Source organism: Vidua chalybeata, chromosome Z, assembly GCF_026979565.1.
Source record: "Vidua chalybeata isolate OUT-0048 chromosome Z, bVidCha1 merged haplotype, whole genome shotgun sequence".
Lineage (NCBI taxonomy): Eukaryota > Metazoa > Chordata > Aves > Passeriformes > Viduidae > Vidua > Vidua chalybeata.
Window position 1 is genome coordinate 29,691,446 of NC_071570.1, and position 26,180 is coordinate 29,717,625.

At 35.7% G+C, this 26,180-nt stretch overlaps 2 protein-coding genes across 5 annotated transcripts in view; one reads left to right on the forward strand and one right to left on the reverse strand.

The window, feature by feature from the left end:
• Window positions 1-24,639, forward strand: SGTB (small glutamine rich tetratricopeptide repeat co-chaperone beta). Its single transcript, XM_053932333.1, is given in 12 exon segments — window positions 1-106; window positions 109-303; window positions 1,832-1,945; window positions 6,987-7,090; window positions 7,516-7,585; window positions 11,384-11,483; window positions 13,829-13,933; window positions 16,972-17,110; window positions 17,196-17,258; window positions 19,397-19,434; window positions 19,690-19,773; window positions 21,271-24,639. Coding segments are annotated over 12 exon segments (1,230 nt in total). The 3' UTR covers window positions 21,383-24,639.
• Window positions 22,964-26,180, reverse strand: part of TRAPPC13 (trafficking protein particle complex subunit 13) — a 26,774-nt gene continuing 23,557 nt past the window's right edge. For all 4 annotated transcript variants that reach the window (XM_053932331.1, XM_053932330.1, XM_053932329.1 and 1 more), the window contains one exon: window positions 22,964-26,148. In XM_053932331.1, the coding sequence (XP_053788306.1) occupies window positions 26,044-26,148 (105 nt within the window). In that variant the 3' untranslated portion in view covers window positions 22,964-26,043. The remainder of the gene's footprint in view (window positions 26,149-26,180) is intronic.

The window sequence follows — 26,180 nt, forward strand, 5'->3', positions numbered from 1 at the left end:
ATGGGGGGAGGCGCGGGGGGCGGCGGTGGCCGAGTAGGAGGAGGAGAAAAGAAGGAGGAGAAAAGACCGGAGGAGGAAGGACAGGCTGCAGAGAAGAGGAGGAGGCAGTAGGGGAGGAAGAAGCGGCTTTGCTCCCGCGCCCGCTGCCGCACCACCCTCTCACCGCCCTCCCGCCGCCCGCGGGCGCAGTGCTCAGCCCCACTCGGCCGCGGTCCTGAGCATCCGCTTCCGCCGCCTCCTCACGCCCCCGCGTCCCTGGTGTCTCGCAGCTAGAGGCAGCGCGGACTCGTCGCATCTCGCACGGTAAGGGCGATGCCCGTCCCCTCGGCGAGCGCAGCTCCGCGCGGGTGGGAAGGCTGGGAGCCGCTTCCGCGCAGCCCCCGGTCCGTGGAGCTCGGGGCCGGTGGGACGCGTCGGGCCCCGGGCGGTGCGGCCGCGGTCCGAGCGGTGTCGGGAGGGGCCCGCGCCGCGGGTGGTGCAGAGTTGTCCTTGGGGCCCGAGCGAGCGGATCCGAGCCTGGGAGGGACCGGGAGGTGGGCGTGGGGAGGGAGCGCGGCCCAGCCGCTGGGACCCGCGCTGTCCCACCGGCGGATAGGGGACCCCAGTGCTCGCGTCTGTGCATCCTCAGCCGGTGGTCTTCCCGGCTTTCCCCGTCTCCACGACGGGATTTGCCTGGTGTGAGTTTGGCCGTACACTGGTTTGGTCGTCGGTTGTAGAGAGAAAATAAGGTAGCGAGAGCAGGTCCTGATCTTGCCATTCATTTAATGCTGTATTTTAAACCTGGTTTGCTTGGAGAACTGGATAAGGTTGTACCCTTTTAAATCAAAATGGTTGAAGGAAAAATAACTTGAAAAGTTGTGACTAAAATTGTCCTCCAAGTTATATAACTCCCAGATGATGCTGAATGGAAATCAGACTGAGCCAGTAGTGTCACTAGTCACAAGCATGCACTGAGGTCACGGTGTTCCAGTTCTTTGTCCAAAGTGACAATAAACTGCTCATAGCACCATGTCACACCATAGAACATCTTTTATGAAAGGATAACACCATGTCACACCATAGAACACCTTTTATGAAAGGATAATAGCATGTCACACCATTGAACACCTTTTATGAAAGGATAATACCATGCCACATCATAGAACACCTTTTATTAAAGGATAATAGCGTAGAACACCTTTTATGAAAGGATAACACCATGTCACATCATAGAACACCTTTTATTAAAGGATAATAGTATGTCACACCAGAGAACACCTTTTATGAAAGGATAACACTGTGTCACACCATAGACTATCTTACATTGAAGGATAACACTGCACATGTCACACTGTAGAACATCTTTTATTGAAGGATAACACCATATCAGACCACAGAACATCTTTTATCAAAGGGTAACACCAAGTGATATCATAAAACAACTTCTACTGAAGTATTTTTCTTTATGTCATTATATTTATCACAGTGGCTTTTTAATTGATTTTGACTTCAGCATATGCTCCTACTTGCAAGTGTATATGTAAATAAAGTGCAAACCATTAAAAGAAACCTATAAAGGAAAAATAAGTTGCTAAGTTATTTTAGCCCTGGTGAACTGGAATGAACTGGAGGGAATATGTGCTTTTCTGTTGATAGTTAGACTACATGATTGTAGCAGTTTTCCCTAATCTATGCAAATTCACCACTTTTTTCAACACATCGTGTTATTGGGCTTTCTGGCAACAGATTAGGTTTTATGTATTGTGTGTACTTGATACTGAGGTTACTAGGAGGTTGGAATACTTTAGGGATTAATTTTCTAAAATAAGAGATTCTGTTGTTTTTAAGACAGAAAACAATTTCAATATGTCATCAGTCAAGCGCTTGGTTTATGCAGTCATCCATTTCTTGAGAGAACAGAGTCAGATGGATACTTTCACTCCAGATGAACAAGAAAGCTTGGAAGGTAAGCAACAAATGTGCTTTCATGTATTTTTATTTATATGTATATATACATAAGTATGTGTGTGTGTGTGTATATAATACCTGCACAGATGTTAAACTCCTTTATGTATAATATCACAGAAAGTAACTGGAATGACGTAAATGCCACCAAATATTATATGCAAATAAGATCATGATCCTAATGTTTCTGAGATTATTAATTGTAAGACATCTCTCATTTATAAAGTATTATAAAGCTACACATTTGTAGTGCCTTAATTTGAGCAACAGGTACTTTAAAACACATAAGTTGCAGAGGTCTTTCCCAATCTGAACAATTCTATGATTCTAAGTTAAGCAGTGCTGTAATGCAGACAGTGGTAATGACTTGTGTATATATACCACAAATTTCTGCTGCTTCTTTCTCTCTTTTATGTTTGCTTTCTTTCTTCATTTCATTTCTGTTAGTAGCTCTGCTGGTTACAGGGAAAGTAAAACAATTACTATATTGGTTTTGGTTTATGAGAAGAACTGTTTCCTACTTTCAAGGATTCTGTGTTATTTGTGAGGAAAAAGACATCCTAAGAAAATAAGATAAATGCTTTGCTTTTCTTTTTCACTTGAGTATGGCTCCAAAGATTATGTGGTAGTTGATATTTTCAGTAGTGTGTATCTTCTACTATACACCCAAGTGCATCTATCTGTAGACATATTCTCTCTGTATTTCTCTATTGACAGATACTCATTAGGTCTTTGTAACCTTGTAGTATTTGATATTCTCCTTCATACTTCTCTTATTCCTTTTTCCTAATTACCAGAGATTTCAGGTCAGGTAGTATCAGAATGTGGAATTGAGAGAAGACTTAAGTCTTAATGCTGCAGTAAGTTTCTCATAGCATCTTTTAAAAAGATCTCTCTACTGTTTCAAGCAGTCTTCGGTTGTGTCCGTCAGCCAGAGGAGGAATTTGGAGGGAGAAGTCTAGGACCAGCAGTGCAGCTGATCACTGAGTTCTATGAAATCTTAGGCATGGAGAGACTTTGCTGAGATGCAAAGCAAGTCCTGCTTCTCAGAGGCATAAATTAAAAGATAAATCTGGAGTGTACTTCCTTCTATTATCTATTGCTTGTCCAGTGTAGTTGTTCATCAAACTAAACAAGAAAGAAAGCTTTGTGTCATTATATTCAAAGAATAGTCGCAAAGGAATAAAAGCCGAAAGATTTGGTTTTACGTCAGAATCTGGGGCATTTTGTACATTTGAAAAGCAGCAGCCATCAACAAATTTAACCTGTGTCAGATTTTGATGATGTTCATCTGATGAAAGAAAACAATGTTTTTGGAAGTCATATATAATAGAGATGAAGAGATTTACTTTTGCTTTTATAATGAAACTGGTAAACATTGGGCTATGGTTGAAAATTTACCTGATAACGTCTTAGAGCAGCCTTAGCCAATGTGTTTATGAAAGAATAAATTTTAGAATTCAGTTTTCTAAATAAAAGATATTACAAAACCTCAGTTGTGCTTAAAAGCCAATGCAAAATTTACCATTTTAATATAGATCCGAAATCCTATTTTTAGATTTGTGCTCTGCCACAAGCATGGTACCATATGCTATGTGTTAGAGGATAAGAGGCAGGCATTCTGCCTCATAAATAGACTCATTTTAGTTGTGCAAGATATTTTTAGCACATGTGCAGTAGCAGTAGCCAAGTCTTACTCACTGAAGTATTTAATGTTAGGTGGAGACATAAGCGATGAAAAGAATTGACTGATAGTTTTTGTTGGTACCTTATGTACCTACTTGGTGTCTGTGAAAAGACAAAACACTGTATGATTAAGTGACTGTTCCAAAAAGTAATTCAAACAGTTCTCATTTTCCATAAAAGAACAAAAAAAGAGATAGAACATCACAAAAAAAAAAAAAAAGAGCCTTTCTAAAATACAAGTCTAGGATGTATTCATACTCAATGATAACCTGCATACTGCATGTTTGAATTATATAGAAATGTCAACGAGAGTGTGAATTTCCTTTAGGAGTTTTGTACTTGCTTGATGAATAAAAATGCCTTATTTTGAGAAAGCAGAGTAATTGGAAGGTAGACCAGAGAAATATATTCTCCCAGCATCTAGAGCAGTGATACAGATCCCCGGTGCTTAGTGCTCAACTCTTTTGTATGAACTAGACACTTCCCTTTTTCCAAGTTTTATTTTAGACTGTGTTTAAATTGCAGTTATTTCTCTTTCCTGTTTACAGGGTAGGGATTTTTTTGTCTCCGTCGCTCTCTCTTTCTTTCTTCTTTTCAGCACCTATTTATTTGGGATTAAAACAAAAGCTCTCTACAACATACCCAAGGCTGTGATTTTCTTCTTACTTCTATGATTGATATACCACAACTGTTTTCTGTAAAGCAGTGTTTCCAAAACAGGAAGGCAGTGGATGAATGTAATACTTGACACGGGTAAGATTATGTGTAAGATGAAGCAAGATGACAGCAAGTACTAAGGGGGCCTCAGCAGCCCAATTAATGCTCATTATTCAGCCTGCATGTTGGCTGTGATGCCTTCGTGTTGCTTGGTGATGCAGGCTTGTGTTTGGGCAGCAGAAGTCCTGGAGCTTTGTGGCACTGGGTTCCAGCATAGCCCATTGCTGGCATTGTCAGATAATGGGTGTTTGTGTGAGCTCCAGCTGTTCAGCTGGGAAGTGGTTTGCAAGGTGGTCACTTCAAGCTTCAGCCACCACCTAGGTAGATGCTAGGTGGGAGAACAGATAACTTTGACCTTTGAAATCAGACCTAGGAAAAATCTTAGGTGAATAGCTCACATGGTGCATCAAGTCTTTCCCTGATAATATTGAGCTTGCAGCATTTGACAGTGCCTCACGTGGATAAATGGGATAGCAAGGTGCTGGCAGTCTGACCTCCTGAGAAACTTTTCAGGCAAAATCCAGGTTTCCACTCCTTTGACTTTACTGGAGTTGTGTTTTTGTGTAGTGTTAAAACAGGGTAGTTACTGACCTTGTCACAACTTACTATATTTTCTGATTTGAAATTGTTTCTGTTTAGCAATGTTTCTATATGGGTTTCTGTTGTTGGCTTGCATTTAGCCAATGGTTATTCTAACCTATTGAGTCATCCTATAAGAGGTCTTAATTTCATCTATATATATCACATATACTATATGTGATAGAAGGATTTTAAATTCCATTTTCCACTTAAAGGAGAAATATGGGAATTCACAGCACCAACTAATTATTTGATGAAAACACTGAGGAGTAATAATACTATAGTCAGAATACTTTTGTTTACGCATAATGTGCACTGCTGCATTTTGTGAAGCTCTTCTCTATCATAGAGATTTGGTGTCATAGATTTGATGCCTTAAGGGATCATAAGGGATGGGGGTGTAATTTAAATTTATGCAAAACTGCAAATGAGGAAAGGCATATGGAAAAGGGAGTGCCTTTCAGTAAAAATAAACTGGCAGTAAAAATTAGTAAGTAAACTATTGCAAGTGGCTTCCTATTAAGTCATATAAGGAAAAATTATATGTGTTATTTCACTGATTTTACAATCAGCCTAGTAATAAAAAGTACTATTAAAGGTTTATATATATTTCAAAATTCAGCATAATCTGTATTTACAAGAATTAAGTTTTTCACATAGCAGGAGACAAATGAGTTTAACCCAAATCCTTCCGTGCTCTTACTGGGTGATTTAGGACCTGGTCAATTGCTTTACAGATTGTAGGAGCAACTTGTATAATGCATATTTAGCAGTGTATTCAATTGTTACATGCTATCAACTTTAAATTTGTGTCATGCCATACTGTTTATAAGAAATTTCTATGGTATAATTTTCTAAAAAAAATTACATCTTCCAGGTTTTACAATCTGTTTTACAAATCTCTTCCCCCTCCCCCCAACCCCTTCCTGCCAGCTGTGACATGGAAGATAAAAACTGGTCTTATAGTTGTTAACGTTTGGTAATTTTACTTTTCTAATTTTGGATCAGTGTTCAGTTTCATTGTAACGCAAATAATAATTCAAATTATATTTATTACATTAACATTGGATTGAGGGTAAGTTTAAATACTGAGAATCTGCTTTTACTGATCCTTAATTTGAATTCAGATACTCCTGGTTGTCCATAATCTGTGTTAAAACGGCTATTTTTCTGTTCAACCTAGGCTTTACAAAGACCCTTCTTTGCTCCTCCTCAGTTTTCAGTCTAAAATATTTAGATTATATATGTTAATAAAAACATTGTATTCGGTTCCTAAGATTATAAGGGAAATAATTATATCATTTGCAATAGTTTAACTATTAATAGTTTAATAGTTACATATATATATGTATGTATGTATACACACTGCCACTGATCTTCTTTTGTCTAAAAATATGAGCATATTTAAAACTTCAGCTAGGGATATGGCTATTCATTTTTAGGTTTACTGTGAATATATTTGCATTATTGCAGGTTAGTCCTTACATACAGAACACATGAAAGGATATTGCAGATATATTGTTTATAGGACAAAGTTTTGTGATTATTGCAGCATTTGATTAATAAAGTATCTTCAATTAAATATATTTTTTTCAAAAAATATAAGATTAATAAGTATCTTGCCTTTATTCTGTACAGTAAACATGACCCGTTTTCTTCCAGCTGTTATGGCACACAAATATATGCCAGCTGTGTTCTTTGAGGTGGAGTGTGTGACACATGGACATTCCTAGTCTTACTATGAGTTGTGGTGCTTTTCTTAAATCACTGTATTTTCATATTTTAAAAAAACTTTAAAAGACTGAAAGAAATTATATTAAATTTTAAATTAGTTTAAATATAATGGCCAAACTATATGTGGATTGTGAATATCTTAGATCTTTTTCAGCAAGCTCATTCTGTGGGGATCAGGTATCCTCTCTTTATTTTTTTTATTTTCCAAGGAGCTGGTTTTACTAGTTGAATAAGGAAGTGAGTCAGAGCTTTATAAATAAATTAGTGGAATTATGCTTATATTGAGAAACTGGTGACCTATGTTATTATTTTTTTTTTCCTGTAAGTTGCAATTCAGTGTCTGGAGACTGTGTTTAAGATTACCCTGGAAGATTCTCATCTTGCATCCTCACAGCATTTGATAGAAATGTTCACAAATTCTATTCAAAAGGTAAGAATTTAATTTAGATTCTAGAGTTACTCTGCCAGTATGTGCTAAAGTTTCATATTGTATATGAATAAAACAATATTAAAGTGCTGTATAGGTCAAAATATGTGAAAACTTAAGGAAAATATAAAAAAAAACCCCTACATTTCCATAAAAGCTAGCATAATGTGAATCTTTGGGGGCAGTGGGAAGAATTAATTTCAGCTAGACAAGGAAAATTCCATATAGAAAATTACTAAAGAGTGGATGCTTCATTCTCACTTGAAGTTTTTTATTCTTCAGTTAAGCATTTTGCAATTCCCAGAGATACGTGCCTGAGGTCGTTCGTAGTTTGCTGATATTTCTCTCTTCTTTCTGAAAGTTTTTGATAAAATCAGGGCTTATATATTAAAGGGAAAAAAAAAATCTTGTTTTTTTTCCCCATACAGAATGACATGCTGCCTCTCTCATGTTCTTTACCAGAAGGCGTTGTAAAGGCTGACCAGCTGAAGGATGAAGGTTTGTAATAAAACCAGAAACAAAATGCCTTATGCTCTTATTATATTTTTGCATTATTGTGGGTAGTGATAGTATAGCAGCTGGGTACCACACACCCCACAAAAAAACTTCATCTTATAGATTCTCCAGTGACTGCTATGTCATAGGAGGGCTAGGTGATTTGTTCCATCCAGGAGCAAAGAAAATAATGTTTATTCTCTTCCTGGCTCTGGAGGTTGCTTAAAATCTATGGGATAACATGTAAAGTTGGAAACACTCCTAAGTAGCAGAAGCTTTAAAGAATGAACAGCTATTGTTTGGCTGTTTGTGCATGGAATTGTTATACAAGTTTCTACTCTTATTGAAATGGGTATGTGATGTCAACCACTGGTAAAAAACTGACCCAACAGATGCCAATGGAAAAATTCTTGTGAACTTACTAGGGTTAATATTTCACATATGTGAAATTATTTGTGTGCTTTATAAAAATTGCAGACAAGCCAGTTGTTTATTTTCCCTTTGGCAGCTGTTATTACTGTTCTGTGAGAAAGAGCAGCTGTACCATAGAAGTCACTAATGCCACTTAAGACGGAATCCATATTATTTCCCCTCAAAAAGAAGAGGAGGGAAATTTAAAAAAGCATGTAGCACTGACAGCTGTTATGAATTGTTATGGATTGATGCTTTATGAATCACATTGTTTATGACCTGTTAGATTTTCAGATAGTTGAGTTTTATAGGAAAAATAAGTAAACTTCTAATTGCAAGGCAGATATAATTCTCTCAAAATTTCCATAATGTGGAAGAAATGCTACTGTTTTGCAAAACTAATTCCATGTCTCTCTTACCTTAAAATTGGTAATTTGTAATCATAAATACAGTCTACTGCATATAATATAATATAATATAATATAATATAATATAATATAACATAACATAACATAACATAACATAACATAACATAACATAACATAACATAATATAACATAACATAACATAACATAATATAACATAATAATAAATGCAGAGCTACTGGCTCTGAAATAAGTGTTCCTAATTGTTGGAGTTGCTCATTAGCTTTTAAATTCTGAATATGAGAGCTCAAACGTGGTTAGGTCACAAGTGAAAATGTGTTAAGTCATTTGTAACCTACCTGCTGTGTAAGCTGTCTTTTTGTTTTGCTGTTACTACCAACTCATGGAACGTGAAGAATACCTCTTGGTCTCAGTATTGAACTATAGGAATAGTCAGCACTTTGCAGGTGTGGGTGTTGTAGCTCTTTTAAATCTGTGACTTTGGTCTTTCACAGTCCACAAGGGTCTGTGAAATAGACTGAGGAAATGAAATTAGTATGTGCTATATGTTAGTCTTCTTGTGGTTTTACCAAAGTAATTCCACAGCTCTACTGAAAAAAACCTGGAAGGGTCTATACTTGGTAACAAAGGACCAATTAGAGTGTCATCTGTCAGGGGCATTAGTAAGCAGTTTTGAACTGCTTGAAATGCCTCTGGTAATTTCCCATAATAAAATTAAAACTTTGTGTCCTGCTTTCTCTGTTGTTCTGATCCTCCACATGTTCACACACATATTATCTATCACCACTATCATGCTTTTCAGTTACAAGTATTTTCTAGCCTGAGTTAGGAAATAAATTAGATAACTTGGGGAAGTCTATCTGATGTTTTTCTTCTATAATATCATAATCCTATAACTGTGATTTCCTCATTTCTATCTGTATGCCCTTACCAATGGAGTAACTTCCCGCACCTTTGTGGCCAGCAGCCTGCTCCTCCTCTGCTTTCAAACCAGCCCTAATCTTTGTAGATTTTCCCTAATGAATGGCAAAACAAAATCAGGGAACTGAATTTTCTTTCTTGGTAACCAGGAAGTAATATACACTTCAGACTACTCAATACTTGAATTTACTCTCCTAACCTTGTATATCATTTGACACTTTAGCTTAGTGTAAGCTGTGTAACAGCACAGATTATGTGCAGGTTTGTATAATGTAATGGTGGCCTGATTGTAAGAAGATCTGTGTTTTATTACCACAGCATAATTATAACAATAGGTGGTATTTACAGTATAGAGGACACACATTCGGGAGTATAACCATTTGTGTAATTTTTTTGTCTTAAGAATTTTGTGTGACATTAGAATAATACAGTTGCTTTTCCTTATCTCAGCAGAATTAGTAGATTTAGCTATTTTTCTGTTTTCCTTTAGCAAGGTTACAGCTGGAGAGAGAGATAACAAGAAGGGTATGCACTGATACAATCTCCAACTTAGCCTTGTACCCTGGGTCATATTCTGACCACTATCAGAAATTCTAACGTTGATACGCATTGATGGCATTTTTGTTTTAAAGGAACACTAACTGCTGCAATCTTGCTGAGTGCAGCTAGCTTGCAAGGCTTTTTTGTCTGACAACATAATTTAGTGTACAGATCTTTACCTTAGAACGAAGGAAACGGAATAAACAGTGGGCCTCTAGAAACAAGAAAGATATTGTTACATTCTGCGTGTATTTTGAAGGTATATATGCAAGTACAGTTTGTTTGAGTTCTCACTGGAAGGGACTGCTTACTATAATTACAGTCTAGTATAGCAGTATTAGAGGATGTGATTTTGTACTACTTAGATGATACTTTGTTACTTAAATCTGGTTTTGTTCACTAAGCTCTTTGTGTTCACAAATAAATGCAAGTACAGTTTTTTCAGTCAGTGCAAGCACTGAGGGCTTGCTCCACAGTCTTGTTTTCTCTCAGAGATAAACTGTTGCACTGACCGAAATTTTCTAGCCTTTGCTTACGCAGTTACCTACATCAGTAGTAACTTATTGACCTATCCCTTGACTTGTTTATTTTAGGAGAAGGTTTAAATACTTGGCTGAAATACAAGAAGTCAGTGGAAGTCTGTAATTTTCCTGACCATTTCTTGACACTTCTAGGAAATCAAGGCTTCTGTTAGGATCTAGCTGGCCAAAAATTGATTGTAGCAGGACCACAGACAAGTTTGGGCACTGAACTATGGTTTTTTACTACTGTGTCATCAGGAAAGAGAGAAACAACCAGGATTGCCTTGTGTTGGGGACAAAAGAATGCGTAAGGTGCCTTTTGCTTTGAAAGACCTTAGTCCAGAATTTTCTGTCCATAAAGAAGTTGCATAAATGTTTCTGGGTTTTTTTCCACTGGACTTAAAATATATAAAATGTGAAACTTTGTTACAAAGCAGAAGTTCTAAGCTTCCTTGGTGAGAAATTTTACTTCTGAATCCTGTTAGATTGCTTACGCTATACATACTTTTCATTATCTTAATGAGTTAATTATTTAGTATAATGAAAATGGGGCTTATGTGCTTAGTTTTACTTTTGTTTGATTTTTTGGTGTTATTTAGATAGTTACTAGCAAGTTGTTGGGACATATAAGAAAATAAGATTAAAAAATTAACATAGTATATTGGGCTTGCAAAGATAGTTTACTAGAGTGGAACTGCAATTACAATGACACTTCTCAGTGAAGTGATCTTTCCTTAACAGGAAAAAAATAGCTGGAAAGTCTGAAATACCAAGATGAAAAGAGGAAGATTTCTGTGTTGTACTGCAATGCACATAATAAACTTCACAGACATAATAGTATTTTTATTTGCATTATTCCATGACTTTTCTGTTTAAAAGAATGTATCTCAAAAAAGTGCAGTCATAACTCATTTCTATAGATGCTAAAAGGTAGCTTCTCTGTTTCTTTCATAAAGAGCTGTCTCATCTAACTACATACTGTCTCATGTAATTACTTAAGAACTTTTTATAATTCATTTCAGGTAATAATCATATGAAGGAAGAAAATTATGGTGCTGCAGTGGATTGTTACACTAGGGCTATAGAACTGGATCCAAACAATGCAGTCTATTACTGCAACAGGTAAACCCAAAATGATACACACCTTTCATTCCTGGACTTTGTTAACATTATTTTAAAAATAAATTGTGAAGCAGGTTAAAGGCTAGAAACCCCTCTATTTAGAAATCTGATGATAGATTTGTAAAATTAGAGTGAAAGTGAGCTCATTCAGCATATCTGGATCAGTTAAAATGGGCTTTAAAATGACTTACAACTCTTAAGATAAGGTATTGTATGTGTAAAGTTGTCTATATTAAATCACAACGTAGGCTGTGATTTCTAGCCTGCTGAGAGTAGTAAAAGCCTTTTTCTCTGGTGTTCTAGTGACTCAGCTGCTCTCTCTATCTCCTCGAGTACTAGCTACCTCTGGCAAAAAAAAAAGTCATTAATGCAGGAATACCATTTTGGAGATTTCAAGCATTTTGTAAATTGTCAGTATTTTCATGTGTGACCTGTTGAAAAATAACAATGCTGCTGTTAATTTTCTTATCTAATCTCTTTACCGTCATGAATGAAGAAGACATAGTGATTTGTCAGCAGGTGAGCTTGTAAGGGCATGTTAACCTAGTCACTGCTGTCTGCTCTTGCGGAACACTGCTTGGAAGAGCAGCCAAAGAGCAAAGGCAGTCCCGACTTTAGGCTCTACTGGAATGAGCCCACCTCTAGAGTGCCTCCACTATTCATTTAAGGATATAGGATATATTAAGTGCTGTCAATCTGGCCTTGTGGCACTGTACCCACTGGATTATGCTATTTTTGAAGCTCTGCATCCATTGCTCAAGCATTTAATTTGTGATAAATACAAATGAAAGATTCAGCGTTTAAAAGGCAAGTTTAAAGAGAAAGGAAATTACGCAGTTTGTTAACGTTTTACATATTTAGGATGGCAGTTGAAAAGTGTAAATCATCTATATTCCTTGTGAAAACTGATCACGAGTCACTTTACATACAAAATGGAAATATCAGACCAGATTCAAAAGCTTCCTAAAATCACTGGAAGTTTCTTCAGTATGGGCTAAAATGTCAAAGTTTTAATTAGCAAGAGCAGAAATAATTTTTGTGTTGCATCATCACATACCACATTTGTGAGAACCAAAATGAATCTCAGTGTCAGTCAGTACAGTATTGTATGTAATTATTTAAAAGAAAACAGGAGTTGTTTGGAGTTTTGTGGATGATAGAGTATTTCAATAAGTATATACCTTATTCTTATCTTAAGCTTGTTTGGGAGCCATAGGGACACACGGCACTCAGTGGGATTGCCTTTTATCCACAGCAGTGCAAAAAAGAGTGGGCTGATATGCCCTCAAAATTTTAACTGGCCATGTAAAGCTTCTTGTGAACATGGAAAAATGTTTTCTGTTCAAATACATGTGAGAACAAGTGTTGCCCCCAGCTTTTATTTATAAAGCTTCACTGGCATCTGTGGAGTTGGACAACTGCTTAACAGCCCAAAACAGTTAAGTAGTCCCATTCAGAAGACATTTTAATCAAAGTCAGAAAAACTCATGCAATTGGGAGCTAATCACAGGACAAAGGATTCTTAATAAAATAGATATGCTTTATGCAATGAAAATATTGTAATTTCTACTACATTTTTTAACCAAGGAAAAATAAATGAGAGTGGCTTGAAACCTTTCAAACTGGTGAAGTTTTGATTATTAATGTGTTTCATTTTAATTGTGTCACATTCATTTCATTTAATGTGTCCTTTTTAATTTGGTCAAGTCTTTAATCTTATTGTATTAATATCTGCAACATTCAGTATTTCTCCAATATAGAGATGTAATTTAGTAATGCAGAGGTTATTGAGAAATGTTATTGTGATTTACCTACAAGCTTGAGATGAGTTCTAAAATCCTGAGCAGGGAAAAATCACAGCATTCCTTTGAATGGCTGTAAAATGATGCTTCTTCTGGAAAACACCAATTACATAAAATATTTCTTCTTAAACAGTGATTTTATATAAACTACTACTTGACAGTTTCACTTCTTGTAATAGGTTTTATGATTTATTCTGTGCATAGTCATATGCTAGATCTTAGACAGTTCCTTAGAATTATTTGTCCTTTGTGTCCTCAGAGGTGAGTGCATGTTCTCCAAACTGTAGTCCAGCCACTTAGGCACATACTTAACTCATAATATTTGCTTGTCTTACTTAATTAAAGGAAGTTAAGCATAGCCAAAATAGTGAATGAAAAGTAAGATTAAATATTAGTAAAGTAAAGTAAGATTAAATAAGTCACAAAGATGTGAATATCTAGGCTTAGGGTTTGGTTGTTTTGGTTTGTTTTGGTTTTTGTGCATTTTTTTGGTTGGTTGGGGTTTTTTGACAAAGCTTTATTTCCTTACCATCTTTCTCTCAGGGCTGCTGCTCAAAGTAAGCTCAACAACTTCAGGGAAGCAATAAAGGACTGTGAGAGTGCCATAGCAATAGATCCAAAGTACAGCAAAGCATATGGAAGAATGGGGTAAGCTAATAGAAATTAGAGTAAACACTGAAGACCCATGTGTAGATTACCATAGATTTTCTGAAATACATGGAGCCAGGTTGTTTTATTCACTTACAGAACACTGTTGTTGTGTAAGTGTAGCAATTTTCTCAAGATGACTCTATCAGACTGTCAGCTCTTTTTATATGTGGTTGATACCAGCATTTTCATCAGATTTCATCAGTTTGCAGTTTTTTTCTTTCAATTCATCAACTTGCTGGATTTAGCTTAGGAAGTAATGATGGTTTTTTTCTACCTCCTAACTATTTAAAAGTAATCAAAATTCTGTAACACTGAATCTGTTAATGATGCTGTTAGAGAACAGCATCGGGGCTTCACACTAGCAAGAATTAAGCCTTAGTTTTTCTGTTCAATAGCTCTTTGGAAGCAGATATTTAGCAAGAATAAGCTATGTCTCTTTAGCAGGTTTTCTCAGCAATGTCGGAGAGATTAACTGTATAGCTTCTTGAGGGTGGTTTTAAGTGTTACCTGAAAACAATGTCAGGAATGCTCTACCAACAGGCTGTTGGTTTGAGTGAAGGGCGATTCTTCCATGATGTACAGCTTTGCATTTTCAATAATCAAGCACATTGTAGTAGTGGACTTAATGCTGCATATGTCTTTTGAGGTTATATTTATACCAGTAAATTAAAAAATGCTAGGGATTGTTTGTTAATTGTTATTGATTGTTATTTGGCATAGGCTGAATGAGGAAACCATGCTTCTTTAGTAATAAGTGAAAATCCCACCCCCCTGCCCCCAGTCTAGAAAACACCTTCTCAACAAAAAGTCCTTAAGAAAAAGATGTACTCTCTAACTGCATTATGGAGACTTACCAGTTTTTCTCAGAATCTGACAGAAAATCTTTGTATGTCACAGAAAGATGCAGAAATGCCACAAATATACACAGATGGGAGCCATTTTAAAGAATCTCAGTTAAAGGTGGTATTTCCAGCATGATCCTGAAAGACCACTTGTCTGGGTAGGAGGTGTGAGGAAAGAAATTGTCTGCTGTTCTGACTTGTAATGTGTTCCAAGAAATTTACTCTGTAAAATACTTTTATTCTGTGAAAAGCATTATTCCATCACAGAAATAATGGGTTGCACTTCTTGTCTGGGCAGAAACTATTTTGGCAAGTTAATGGGCCAAAAGGGAGACTGTTTTTTATGGAGGTAAATGAGTTAAGAGAGAAAACACTAATATTGTGTGGATTCCTCCAGGAGCAATATTGGAAATTCCTGGAGTTTTATATTCTTACTGAGAGCAATGACAATCATGGATGTATCTAAAACTTGTTTGCATGAGACAAAAGACCAAGGTCTGTTAGTGGGCATAAGCACAAGCTTATCAACCCAGCCTGTGTAGCTCAGCATCAGAAGGTGAACTGAAGTACTAAATAGCTGAATGTGGGTTACACAAATCTTTTACAAAATGTGGAAAAGATCAGATTAGTTTTTTTTGTCAGTATAAATTGAAAATACTGTAGCAGATAGAATTGAAACTGCAACCAGATGGACTTCTGGAATAGTTCAAAGAAAGAGGATATTTTAAACATAGTAGCTAATCAAATTTGAAATAAAATACTGCTTAAAAGTAGTAGGTCTGTCCTGTGGTCTAATGAGCTTCTGGAGCAGAGTCTTTTTCAAAACATTAAGTAGGCTTCTCTGATACAAGGGTTTCTTAGACCATTTTACAGATATTACTACTATGCTGTATAAAGTTTGTCAAGTTGTTGAAGTACAAGATCTGAAAGGAGAACCCTTACATTGATCCTGAGACAAAAATGCTGAAACTTATAGGTCTGATATTTTAAAATAATGAAAATGTTAATAATAAAAATAATTTTATATAAATGTATAAAGACAACAATATACTCATCAAACACCTTCCATATTAAAATATTTAATATAGTAATTATTATATTAAAAGTATATGTTTTTTAATATATATAAAAATAAATAATGTATTTGTAGGTCCAGTTTCTTAACATTGCATAACTCATATTAAGAGTATCTTTGCCCTACCTACCCATTTAAGTTTCTAAATAATCTCTTAGGTCAGAAGAACTGGAAAAAACAATTAGAACTTATGCAAAAAGGCACAGATGCTGGATCCAGCTTGTGCTCATAAAGTGACTAAGTCACTTGATGATACCAAGGAGTTTTTAATGAAACTTGCATATATATGAAACAGACAATGCAAGATGTGTTCTTGAGAGATCTCCTTCTGTACAAAAGCAAGTGCTTACACTAAGCAGTAGTACTTGTTTTAATTAAGTGGTCAAGCTAAAAATCAGTTGTGAGACACTATTTTACTTAGAACAGAAAATATATAATTTGTCGGGATCTGTGATATTTAAATGCTCCCAAGATTGTAGAAAGTCTCTGTCTTTCAGCCCCGCTGCCAAAGAAGGAGTCATAATTTGTCTGGGCTGGTTTTCAAGGTTGTTTATTTCTTCTTATCTAAAATATTTTCTCTCTGACCTGCAGCAGGTCTGTCTTGCAGGACAGTGTGCGGGGCTCTGCCCCTCAGTGGGATGTTACAAACATTATATACTAGAAACTACGTGTGCTATATTTACAATAACATGCCAATATCTATCACCCATGTTGAACAGTGTGTCCCCAGCCTAAACCAATAGAAAAATGCCAACACCACAGTGAAACATGGAGGGCATGAAGAAGAAGGACAAGGCACGCCCAATTTCCTCCATCTTGCCTCCATTGAACCCCTTATCTAGAATCCTAAAATTCCACTTTTGCACCCATGCCACACTAATTACTACTTATATCAAACACTCAGAGCTTGTAAGTCATCTTGTAAGATTGAAAACTCTTTTCTAAGGATAGTGATCAGAGACAATGTCTCTTGGGGCTCTGTACAGGGGGGTTTCTGACTCCCCTGCCAGGGTTCCAGACCTTCCAGGGCAGCCAGAGAGGGATGCCCTGGATTCCCACAATCATTAGCTTTTGATGATCATTTATGTTCTAACCAGGATTTCTTTATTTCACATTAGGTTGGCTCTGACCTCAGTGAATAAATATGAAGAAGCAGTTACCAGTTATCAAAAAGCACTGGATCTTGATCCAGAGAATGACTCTTACAAGTCAAATTTGAAAATAGCAGAACAGAAACTAAGAGATGTGTCCAGTCCTGTAAGTTTGCTCTGTATTTATTTATTTACAGTAGTTTAAACTGGGATTTTTAGGAAACTTAGCTTCAATTGCAATTTGTTTGTAGACTGGAACTGGACTGAGTTTTGACATGGCAAGCTTGATAAACAATCCTGCCTTCATTAGTATGGTGAGTATATCTCAAGGTTTGCATTATCCCATTTTAAAAACTGAACTTTTAAGAACAACTCTTGTTCAAGAACACAAGCAATTTTAATGAGTATTATTATAGCAATGGTTTTATTACACTGAATTTAAACTTTTCTACATCATTTTCCACTCTAAACGAGAAGTGAAGCCAGTATCTCCAATAATGCCTGTGTTATTTGCGGTTGATTCTCTGTTACTGATAGAAAACAACACACATAGGTTAGCTATGCTGTTTTTATGTATGCTATGACAGAAAGCTCTTGTCAACAGCATGATGAAAATTTCTTCAATTCTCCACAGAACAGTTAACAATGATACAAGGACTAAAGTAACTCTTCTTTGGGACAACAATCCGAGAGACTTTTCTGTTCTTACTCTTTCAAATTATCTCTAATAACCTTAAGAGTTAAAAAAAATAATATAAATAGCATATACTGCATTCTTCTTATGTTCAGTATAATAACAAATTGTGTACTTCTCAGTACATCTTTTCTTTTCCACATGGCTTTCTTAGCTAAACAGAATTTATTAACTTTGTAGAATGGAATTTGGAGGAAAAACAAACAAACAAACAAAAAACCCAAAAAACCCCAAAACCAAAACAAACAAACAAAAGTACAAAAAACCCCGAAAACAACAACAAAAAACAAACAAGCAACCCCCCAAACAAACAAACAAACAAAAAAACCCACACAAAACAAACCCCAAACTTACTTCCTTTAAGAAAACAGTTAAAACTTTACAAGCCCTCTGGTAGCTTCAATGGAACAGCACATTTCAGCCAGTGCTTTTTGTGTGAAGGGCGCTGCATTCAAAAGAGATCCACACATCTGGTTTGGTAAAATGGTCCAAATAATAGAAACAGTAGGCAAGAAAAGAGGGAGCAAGTTCTCTGATGGCATTCATGATTAAATAGCACTGCATCTCTGTGTACTACTTCACTAGCCACATGATGTACTTAAGACAACCTCTGTCTGTTTAGAATCAATGTATGGAGCTGGCTTTGAGGAAAGGATCTTTTACATTGTTTCCAGAAGATGCCTGGTGAACTAGATAGAACACTGAGCATTTATTCAGGAATAAATGAGTTGTTTTCCCAAGGTGCAGTTACTTGTTTTTTTTGTTAAAATGAAAAAATTGCCTCACTGTCTGACCTTGAAAAAATTGATTGTAGCCTCAGTTTTTGGCCCCTAAACTAGATATGGCTTATTACTGATGCAAGAAACTAACCCTATATTTAGCACAGAACTGACCTGCATGTGACATTTTATACATTTTATATCTAACTATTAACTAGAGAAAAAAGTTGATTTACCTTTGAGTTATCTATATATGTTGATATATTGATCAATAAAATGAATACTAGATGTATCTGATTTTTGTAATATATTTAATAAGACAGTTAAGAAGCACATACTGTTTTGTCTATTGGTGGTGCATTCATACAGACACTGATTTCTTTAGGAATTACATTACTAACATTGAAAAATCACATGTTTTTTTCTATAGTATCAGTCCATAGACACCCTTACACTATGGTAAAAGCAATATAATTTTAGAGGTATCTAATGAATGAGAAATTTAAATAGCCTCATGCTTACTACAAAATAAGAAGATATGCAGTTACCAGAGAAGATATATGTTACCACAAAACCATGCTACAAAGTAAGTCCACACGCCAGTTTGATCCAAAATATTTGTAGCCATAATCTTAACTGTTAATGCCTGGTACTGATAATAATTGCAAAATTAATTTATCCAGGCTGAGAAGCAACAAAATACAGACTTTTGTCCAAAAAGTCCAGTAGAAAGCATTTGTCCTTGCAATTCTTCAATGTTTCATTTGTTTGATTAGTTTTCTGGTGCTGGGTTTTTTATGTTAAATGGCTTGTCATATTTTTCATGTCTGAATCTATAAGTACTATTTTTTCTTTAACATCTAACAAATTGTATCAGCTTCATTTCCATGAAATACATTTCTGTATTGATTCTTTTTGCTCTGCATGTAAACTTAATTTTGTAATAGAATACAGCATGTGGGTTTTTTCTGCATGATTTTCTCAGTGATAGCCAAGTAGTAAATATTTTATAATTTCAGCCGTATGTTGTCTATTCTAGGCAGCAAGCTTAATGCAAAATCCTCAAATTCAACAACTGTAAGTATTAAAATGGGGTACCATTAAAACAAATGTCTTAAGACATTTGAATTAATAAAAGATGTATAGTACTTATAGCTGTAATTTTGAAATGAAGATGTATTACTGAAAATGTAATTTTATTTTGCTTACTGTAAAGTGTAGCTTCTCCTTGCAACTTAGTTCCTCTCAGCAATTCAAAAAAGAAGTGGGGCTTATTGCTTACAGTAAAGGTCCCTGCACACCCCAATACAAACACTGTGCTAACTGTTCCAGGATGTCAGGGATGATGTCAAATGCCATTGGTGGCCCTGCTGCTGGGGTTGGTGGCCTTTCGGATTTATCCAGCCTGATCCACGCGTAAGTAAGAACTACATGGTTTAAATTGTCACATTTGTAGTAGGATAACTGTGCAACATCTATTTAAAAGTGTGAAGGGAATTATACTGTGGTCTATTCCCACTGTTCGTTATTAAAACCAAGAACTCAAAGACTTATTTTCCAGGACTGTGTTTGTTTGCTCCATACATTTCCATCAACTGGAATGACTGAACTGCTGTGTTCAGCTGTTCAACTGCAATGACTGAACAGCTGAGCTGTGCTCAGCTTCACTTTCTGGTTGTCATACATTGTTATTTTCTAATGCCACTTACTAAAAACATTCCTTTAAATATTTTAAGTATTCCTACACGTGTTATCAAATTGTGTGGATGAATTTACTACCTGGTATCTCAGATACTATTTGGGATATTATATATTTACTTAGCACAAGTCAAACCAATTTCTGCTCTGGCATCTCTCCATTTAGATAAGGAATGTTTCGGGGAACTCAGGATAATGAAGAATACCTTTACAAAACCCAGGACCCAAGGCTTTTATACTATAATGATGATATCCATCTGGAAGGGTCTGCAAAAAAACATGCCATTTGCTTATATCCCAAGATCTCTAATAGGGCATACAATTTTACTTTATTTCAGCATTTTAGCCAACTCCAAACTATTTTTAAGTTTCACCTCTTCAGGGCAAAAGTAATTTATCATTTACATCACAGACAGAAATATCTCACTGCAAAAATTTAGGGCTATTATCATAAAAACTATCTACTATGCAGATATCTATAAAAATGTGACTTTCCTTCAACCTGCAATGTAGTTTGAAGGAGTCTTGATAGTTTGCTACTTGCACAAAATGTAGAAGTAACGGAGAGGACAAGCTAGGCTTTTCATAAAATAGTATTTTTTATTTTTTTTAATTAGTAAACGAGTGTTACGCTCCTCTTATACATGGAATTAGTCTCTGCTATTAATTTAACTCTTAAGCTATAACTGTATAGATAGATCTGTTATTACTTCAGTCATGCAAGATACAAAAACTTGATGGTACACTTGCTTTCAATTAATGACATCTTGTTCACAAGTACAAGTCAGCAGCTGCATACTGTATTTCTGGAACCATTAACATAAGGTTGCACTCCAACTCTAAGAGTAGTTACTTTAAACAGTTAGAGTGGATCCCTCAAAAAGAAGGGGATAAATGACTGGAGCAGATGTGTTGTTTTACCATAAAAGGTAATATATTTTGTAAGGTGATACTTTACTCCTCTATGTTATCAAGTATAAGTAATACTACTAAAGAAAGAAAATAAATTTATTACAATGATCCTGTTTGGAGACACTTTAACAAGATAAATTCATAATACTGCAAATACCTTAAGACTTGATTTAAGATATCTTAAATCAAGATATCTTTAATCTTAATTTTAATGTCATGCACCTTTCAGCTGTATTGCGATATCCTGTTTTCTTACAAATGCTGCTTTCACTTGCTTTGTTCACTTAAAACTGTTCAACACAGGGGGCAGCAGTTCGCACAGCAGATACAGCAGCAGAATCCTGAGCTCATAGAGCAACTGAGAAATCATATCCGGAGCCGATATTTGAGTGGCAGCACTGAAGAACATTCCTGACTTCAGTGAGTCGTATGAATTGGAATGATGTATAACCCCAAAGTGCATACCATAGTTAGTAGCAAAAGCACCATTGTAACTCTTCTGCTTGAATAGAAGACAGAAAATTCTTTGTGTGTGTTTGCAAACAAGAATAAATCTGGTAAACAGATCTCTTGCACATAACTTGGAACATAGCGTTTATGTATAGTTACTCCTCTGAAAATCAACACACTGAATAGGTGGTTTATCAAAATCCCCAAATCCAAGTAATTTCAGTATGTGCATCAGATTGACCTCCAGGGCTACTGAGTGGGGAGGAGTTTTGTAGTGTGCTGATCTTGCCTAACTACTTCTAAAATGATAGTGTAAAAGATGTATTATTCATATGGTGAGAATCATGGCGGTTGTATCATTTAAACAGTATTGAAATACTGAAATATTGAAACAATAGGCCCATCTGGTGTGCCCTTTTATAATGGGCATTAAGTAGTGTTGGTATAGAGACTCATGCTTGAGAAGTCTGTTTCCTTAATCCTGGGGAGAGGCTTTGATGAGTAACAGGAAATACTTTTCAACTTCATTGGGTAGAAGAGAGGGAGATGACTGCATATGAAGGAGTACCACACATTGTAGAGAAAGAGAACACAATAATTCTGTGTAGGATAATGCACAGAAATCAAAATGAAACTTGGCTTGGGAAAGGAAAGAGAAGTTGTAGAGTTTTCTACTGCCATGTATACCCTCACATCATGATGGGTAGCCCTGGAGGTCAGAATTATGGCACTATGTTCCTAGGCATGGCAAGCTGTATTACATTCCATATGTATGCAGTATTTAATATAAACTTAAAATTCTTAACTGTAATAAGCTAAAACTGAGCCTGTGACTGTACAAATAACTAGTACTGAAAATTTTAAAAAAGAATTGCCTTAGAAGGATTCTTTTTCTATTCTTGTGTGATAAATCACTGGCTTAAACAATTGGGGATTTTTTTTTAAATTATACATATCTATCCAAAATGATGGTTATATAGTCAAAGATTTTTTCAACTCTATAGTATTTGTTTCTTGCTCAGTTAATATTACTCTTGCAAGACTGCTGCTCTTCTGTATGTCTAGTATGTTAACTTTTTTTTTTCTCTCTGTTTACTGTTCACACTGCTTTCTGATACAAAGTACACTTGTTCTTAGCCCAAGGATGTTCTCAACACACTTTCCTCTTTCTATATCTTAACTAGTTTGAGGAGCCTGCTTTGAATTCTTAGACAGAGTCATCTCTCATGGCCAGTCAATCTGGAGGAGTAACAATAGATTCCCAAGTGGAGAAATATACAGAAACTCCTTAACCTTAGACTTTATATCCAATTGATCTTGTGCTCATAAAAGAGCTCCTCCAGCAGAAACAAATGCAAATTTGGGGCTAAGTAATATACTTGATTCTAACAAATTATTGTTGTACATCTGCGGTATGAATCTTACCCTACTAAACCAGAGAGAAAAATGCTGATTCAAGGAGAAATGAAAGGAATTGGAAAAAACACAGACCTAGGAAATCCATATTACCATCTATTGAATAAAGAGGTAAAGCTTGATACATAAACAATTTTAAGACATTTCACACTTTATTGAATAGCTTGCCTATGTACAACATTAAAATGCTTTTGAAAATTACTTCTTTAAGTTGGTGTAGCTGCTTTCTTCAGGTTGTAGAGATACTTAAGCTTTACATTAAATACATTTTCAAGTAACAGCTTCTGACTCAATGTCTGATGATGAGAAAGAGAATCCCTAAAGGGATCTTTTGTCAGAGGTAGCTCAGATCCTGAATCTTATTCATTCAAGGAAACATACTTAAGTTCAATTACACTGAGTAGGACAGAAATACTGTTTAGAAGGAAGATTTATGGAGGCTCTGGGTGGGCTACAAGAAGTGTACAGGTATTACTTGGAACAGTGTGTTTTGTCAAGAGAGAAGCATTGTACCTAGTATGTTAAACTTCACAGTTCCTTTTAATTCTCTTTCATATCTTCAACTGCCCAAAGTGTGTTTCACTAACTTTGATGGGGGAACCAAAAAAATCTATGGTGGAGTGGGCAGCTCTGCCAATACAAACTCAAATTATTCTCACTTCGCAACAGCAATCCTCATGCAGTTACTTTTCTGCTTTAAGACAGAGTGTCAAGAGTTCCTTAAGAACTACAAAGTATGTTAAGATCCAAAGAGGGCAGAAAAAGTTGTGTACTTGTACTGTTAAGTACAAGCTCCATAGCTTAATGAATTTATGGGAGAACAATCCCCAACGTTAAATGGAATGAAGCATTGGTTAGTTACCTGAAAACTACTCTTGAAGTCATCTTCATCGAGTTGTAATTTTCATTTCACATGCTACAATATTGTTGTGTTTAGGTTTTACTTCAGATAATACAGAGTATATATTAAAACGTTAATAGCATTAGCTGAGCCTTCAGGAATGTGCTACAACTGACTGGCACAATACTAGTAAACATTCTCTGTTTCTTATGTATTAACAGAAAGGGCTTTATAGCCTAAACAAAAAACAGTGAAACCAGTAACAGGAGCAGTTATTACATGCTTTTCCACTGAAACCATGAACAGAGAGATCATTTATGCTAAAGTCTGCTTTTCTTTGAATTGCCTAGATTGTTTCAGTCATGCAACATGTCTTAATCACAGGGCGTGGAAGGACTCTTTTCCCGTGTAGTAACTGCACTGTATCTTGCCCTAAAATTTTTCATCCTGCTAGATAAAGTGGTAAACCACAATCCCTGTAAATATTGCTTTAATTTAAGATCAATTGCAGTTTATCATTCAACTGAGCAAATCTGCATTTACACCTAATAGGTTTTGTATCATTACTGTTCAATCAGTACGTAAGTATGATAATTTGTTAGAGAAGAAAGTATTTTGCAATCAATTGTGAACTCCTGTAACCTTCTTGCATGGGAGTATATTCTTCTAACTATGATCATAAAGACACTTAATGAAATATTCAGCTTAGAAATTGTTTCAGTTGCACTCTTGGTTTTGTAACAAGTGCAAAGTAAAATCACTCATGCATACTGAGATAGAACTAGCTCTGTAACTTTGAGTAGATCGTTTTACGGCAACAGCAAGTCATACTGGTATAATGCAACTTGTCTGCTATTTCTGTATCTCTCCTACCTCTTACTGCCATGTGGTTCCATCTCCTTCAATTTGTGTAGTTTAACTCAAAGATACATTATAAATAAAGTAATATACTTTTTTTGTCTGTATAGTTGTGGTTTTCTGGTTTAATTTTTTATGTATCTCAATTTTTTATTTTTTATGTATCTCAAGTAACAATTGCATTCTTTAAATACCTGTTCATGTTGGTTGGATTTTATCACACAGGCAGGATACATTTCTAATGTACATTTCTGTATGGACTTAGTCCCTCAATATACAAAGCTGATCCTCAATTTATCCAATATTTTAACACTGAATACTACTCTTCAGATTTTATACATGGGAAGCCTTAAGTAAAATAGTGTCAAAACTAACTATGAAGTTGCTAAGTGCCAACATGGTAGCTGAGAAATACAAGCTGCTGATTAGTGTCTTTAACACTAGTTTACCTAGTATTAAACTAGGAAAGACAGTTGCCATTTTATCTACTAAGTGGCTACCTCTGGGTAACCATAGATATTTTAGCCAATAATATTACCAGTTTTTGTCAAAACAAATCTAGGAAAAAGCACATTGTAGTGCTTGACCAAGCCCTAAACTTCTTCCTGTATATGCTTTAGAGAACTTATCTAAGGCAGCAGTGCAAGGTGGTTTTTTTTCCTTCTTTTTTTTTTTCCTTAAAAATCTATTTAATTGCCTCTGGGATGCAAAGAATAATTGACACCACCTTATTTTAACAATAAAAAACTACCTGAGTTCTACTATTTTAGTTTTCAGTTCCCTACTAACTGGAAAATAACATGCCTGTTAATAGCATGTCCTGTATTACAGGGATGCACAACTCTGCTCATGACAGCAGATAACTGGGACAGATTTGCTGTATTGCTTCCTTTTCAAAGACTGAGCCACAACCAACACAGTCTTTGGCTTATACTCCAGTTCCTAGCTCCAAGTGCCTCTAACAGTGCCAGCTGCACTCCCTCCACTCTCTCATCTCGTGCCTTTATCAGGTTTTATTTCCTATGGCTATACATGTACCATGCAAACACGCTGCCATGCCAGGTACCTCATGTTATTTTTTTTTTTTTTTTGGATTTGGATTTCAGGAACTTGTCTGTAAAAGGTCAGTTCCTTTGAACTGAAGTAGTCTTGTCAGAGCCATGATTTTAAAAGGGTTTAAATACTTCTAAAAAATTAAAATAAGAAAAATAAGCACAAAATGCTAGTATTTCTTATCAATCTCATCCCCCTGTCCCGAGATGATGTAAATGCAATATAATTTGCTAGAACTACACTTTTTTCAAAGGTTTTATTTCTAGTAGATAAAATGCAATGCATGTTTTAAAAGATTTGAAAACATTCAAGATATGTTCAGAGAAATTAAATAATCAAATAATCATTATCACATTTACAGCTATATGTGTTTGTTTATACTCATTTTAGAACAATTGACTGCAAAAACATCAAGAAGTTGGTTAAAAAAAAACAGGAAAACTACAGAATTTTTTTCTTCAGCTTTGCTTGATTTCTGAAGAAACTACACAGACTTGTGCAATATCATCATACTCGTATGTTCTCTTCAAAAATGTGTCTGTAAGTCTTAGGCCAGAGACACTCTAGAAGGGGAGAATATTTATTAAGAGTTGTT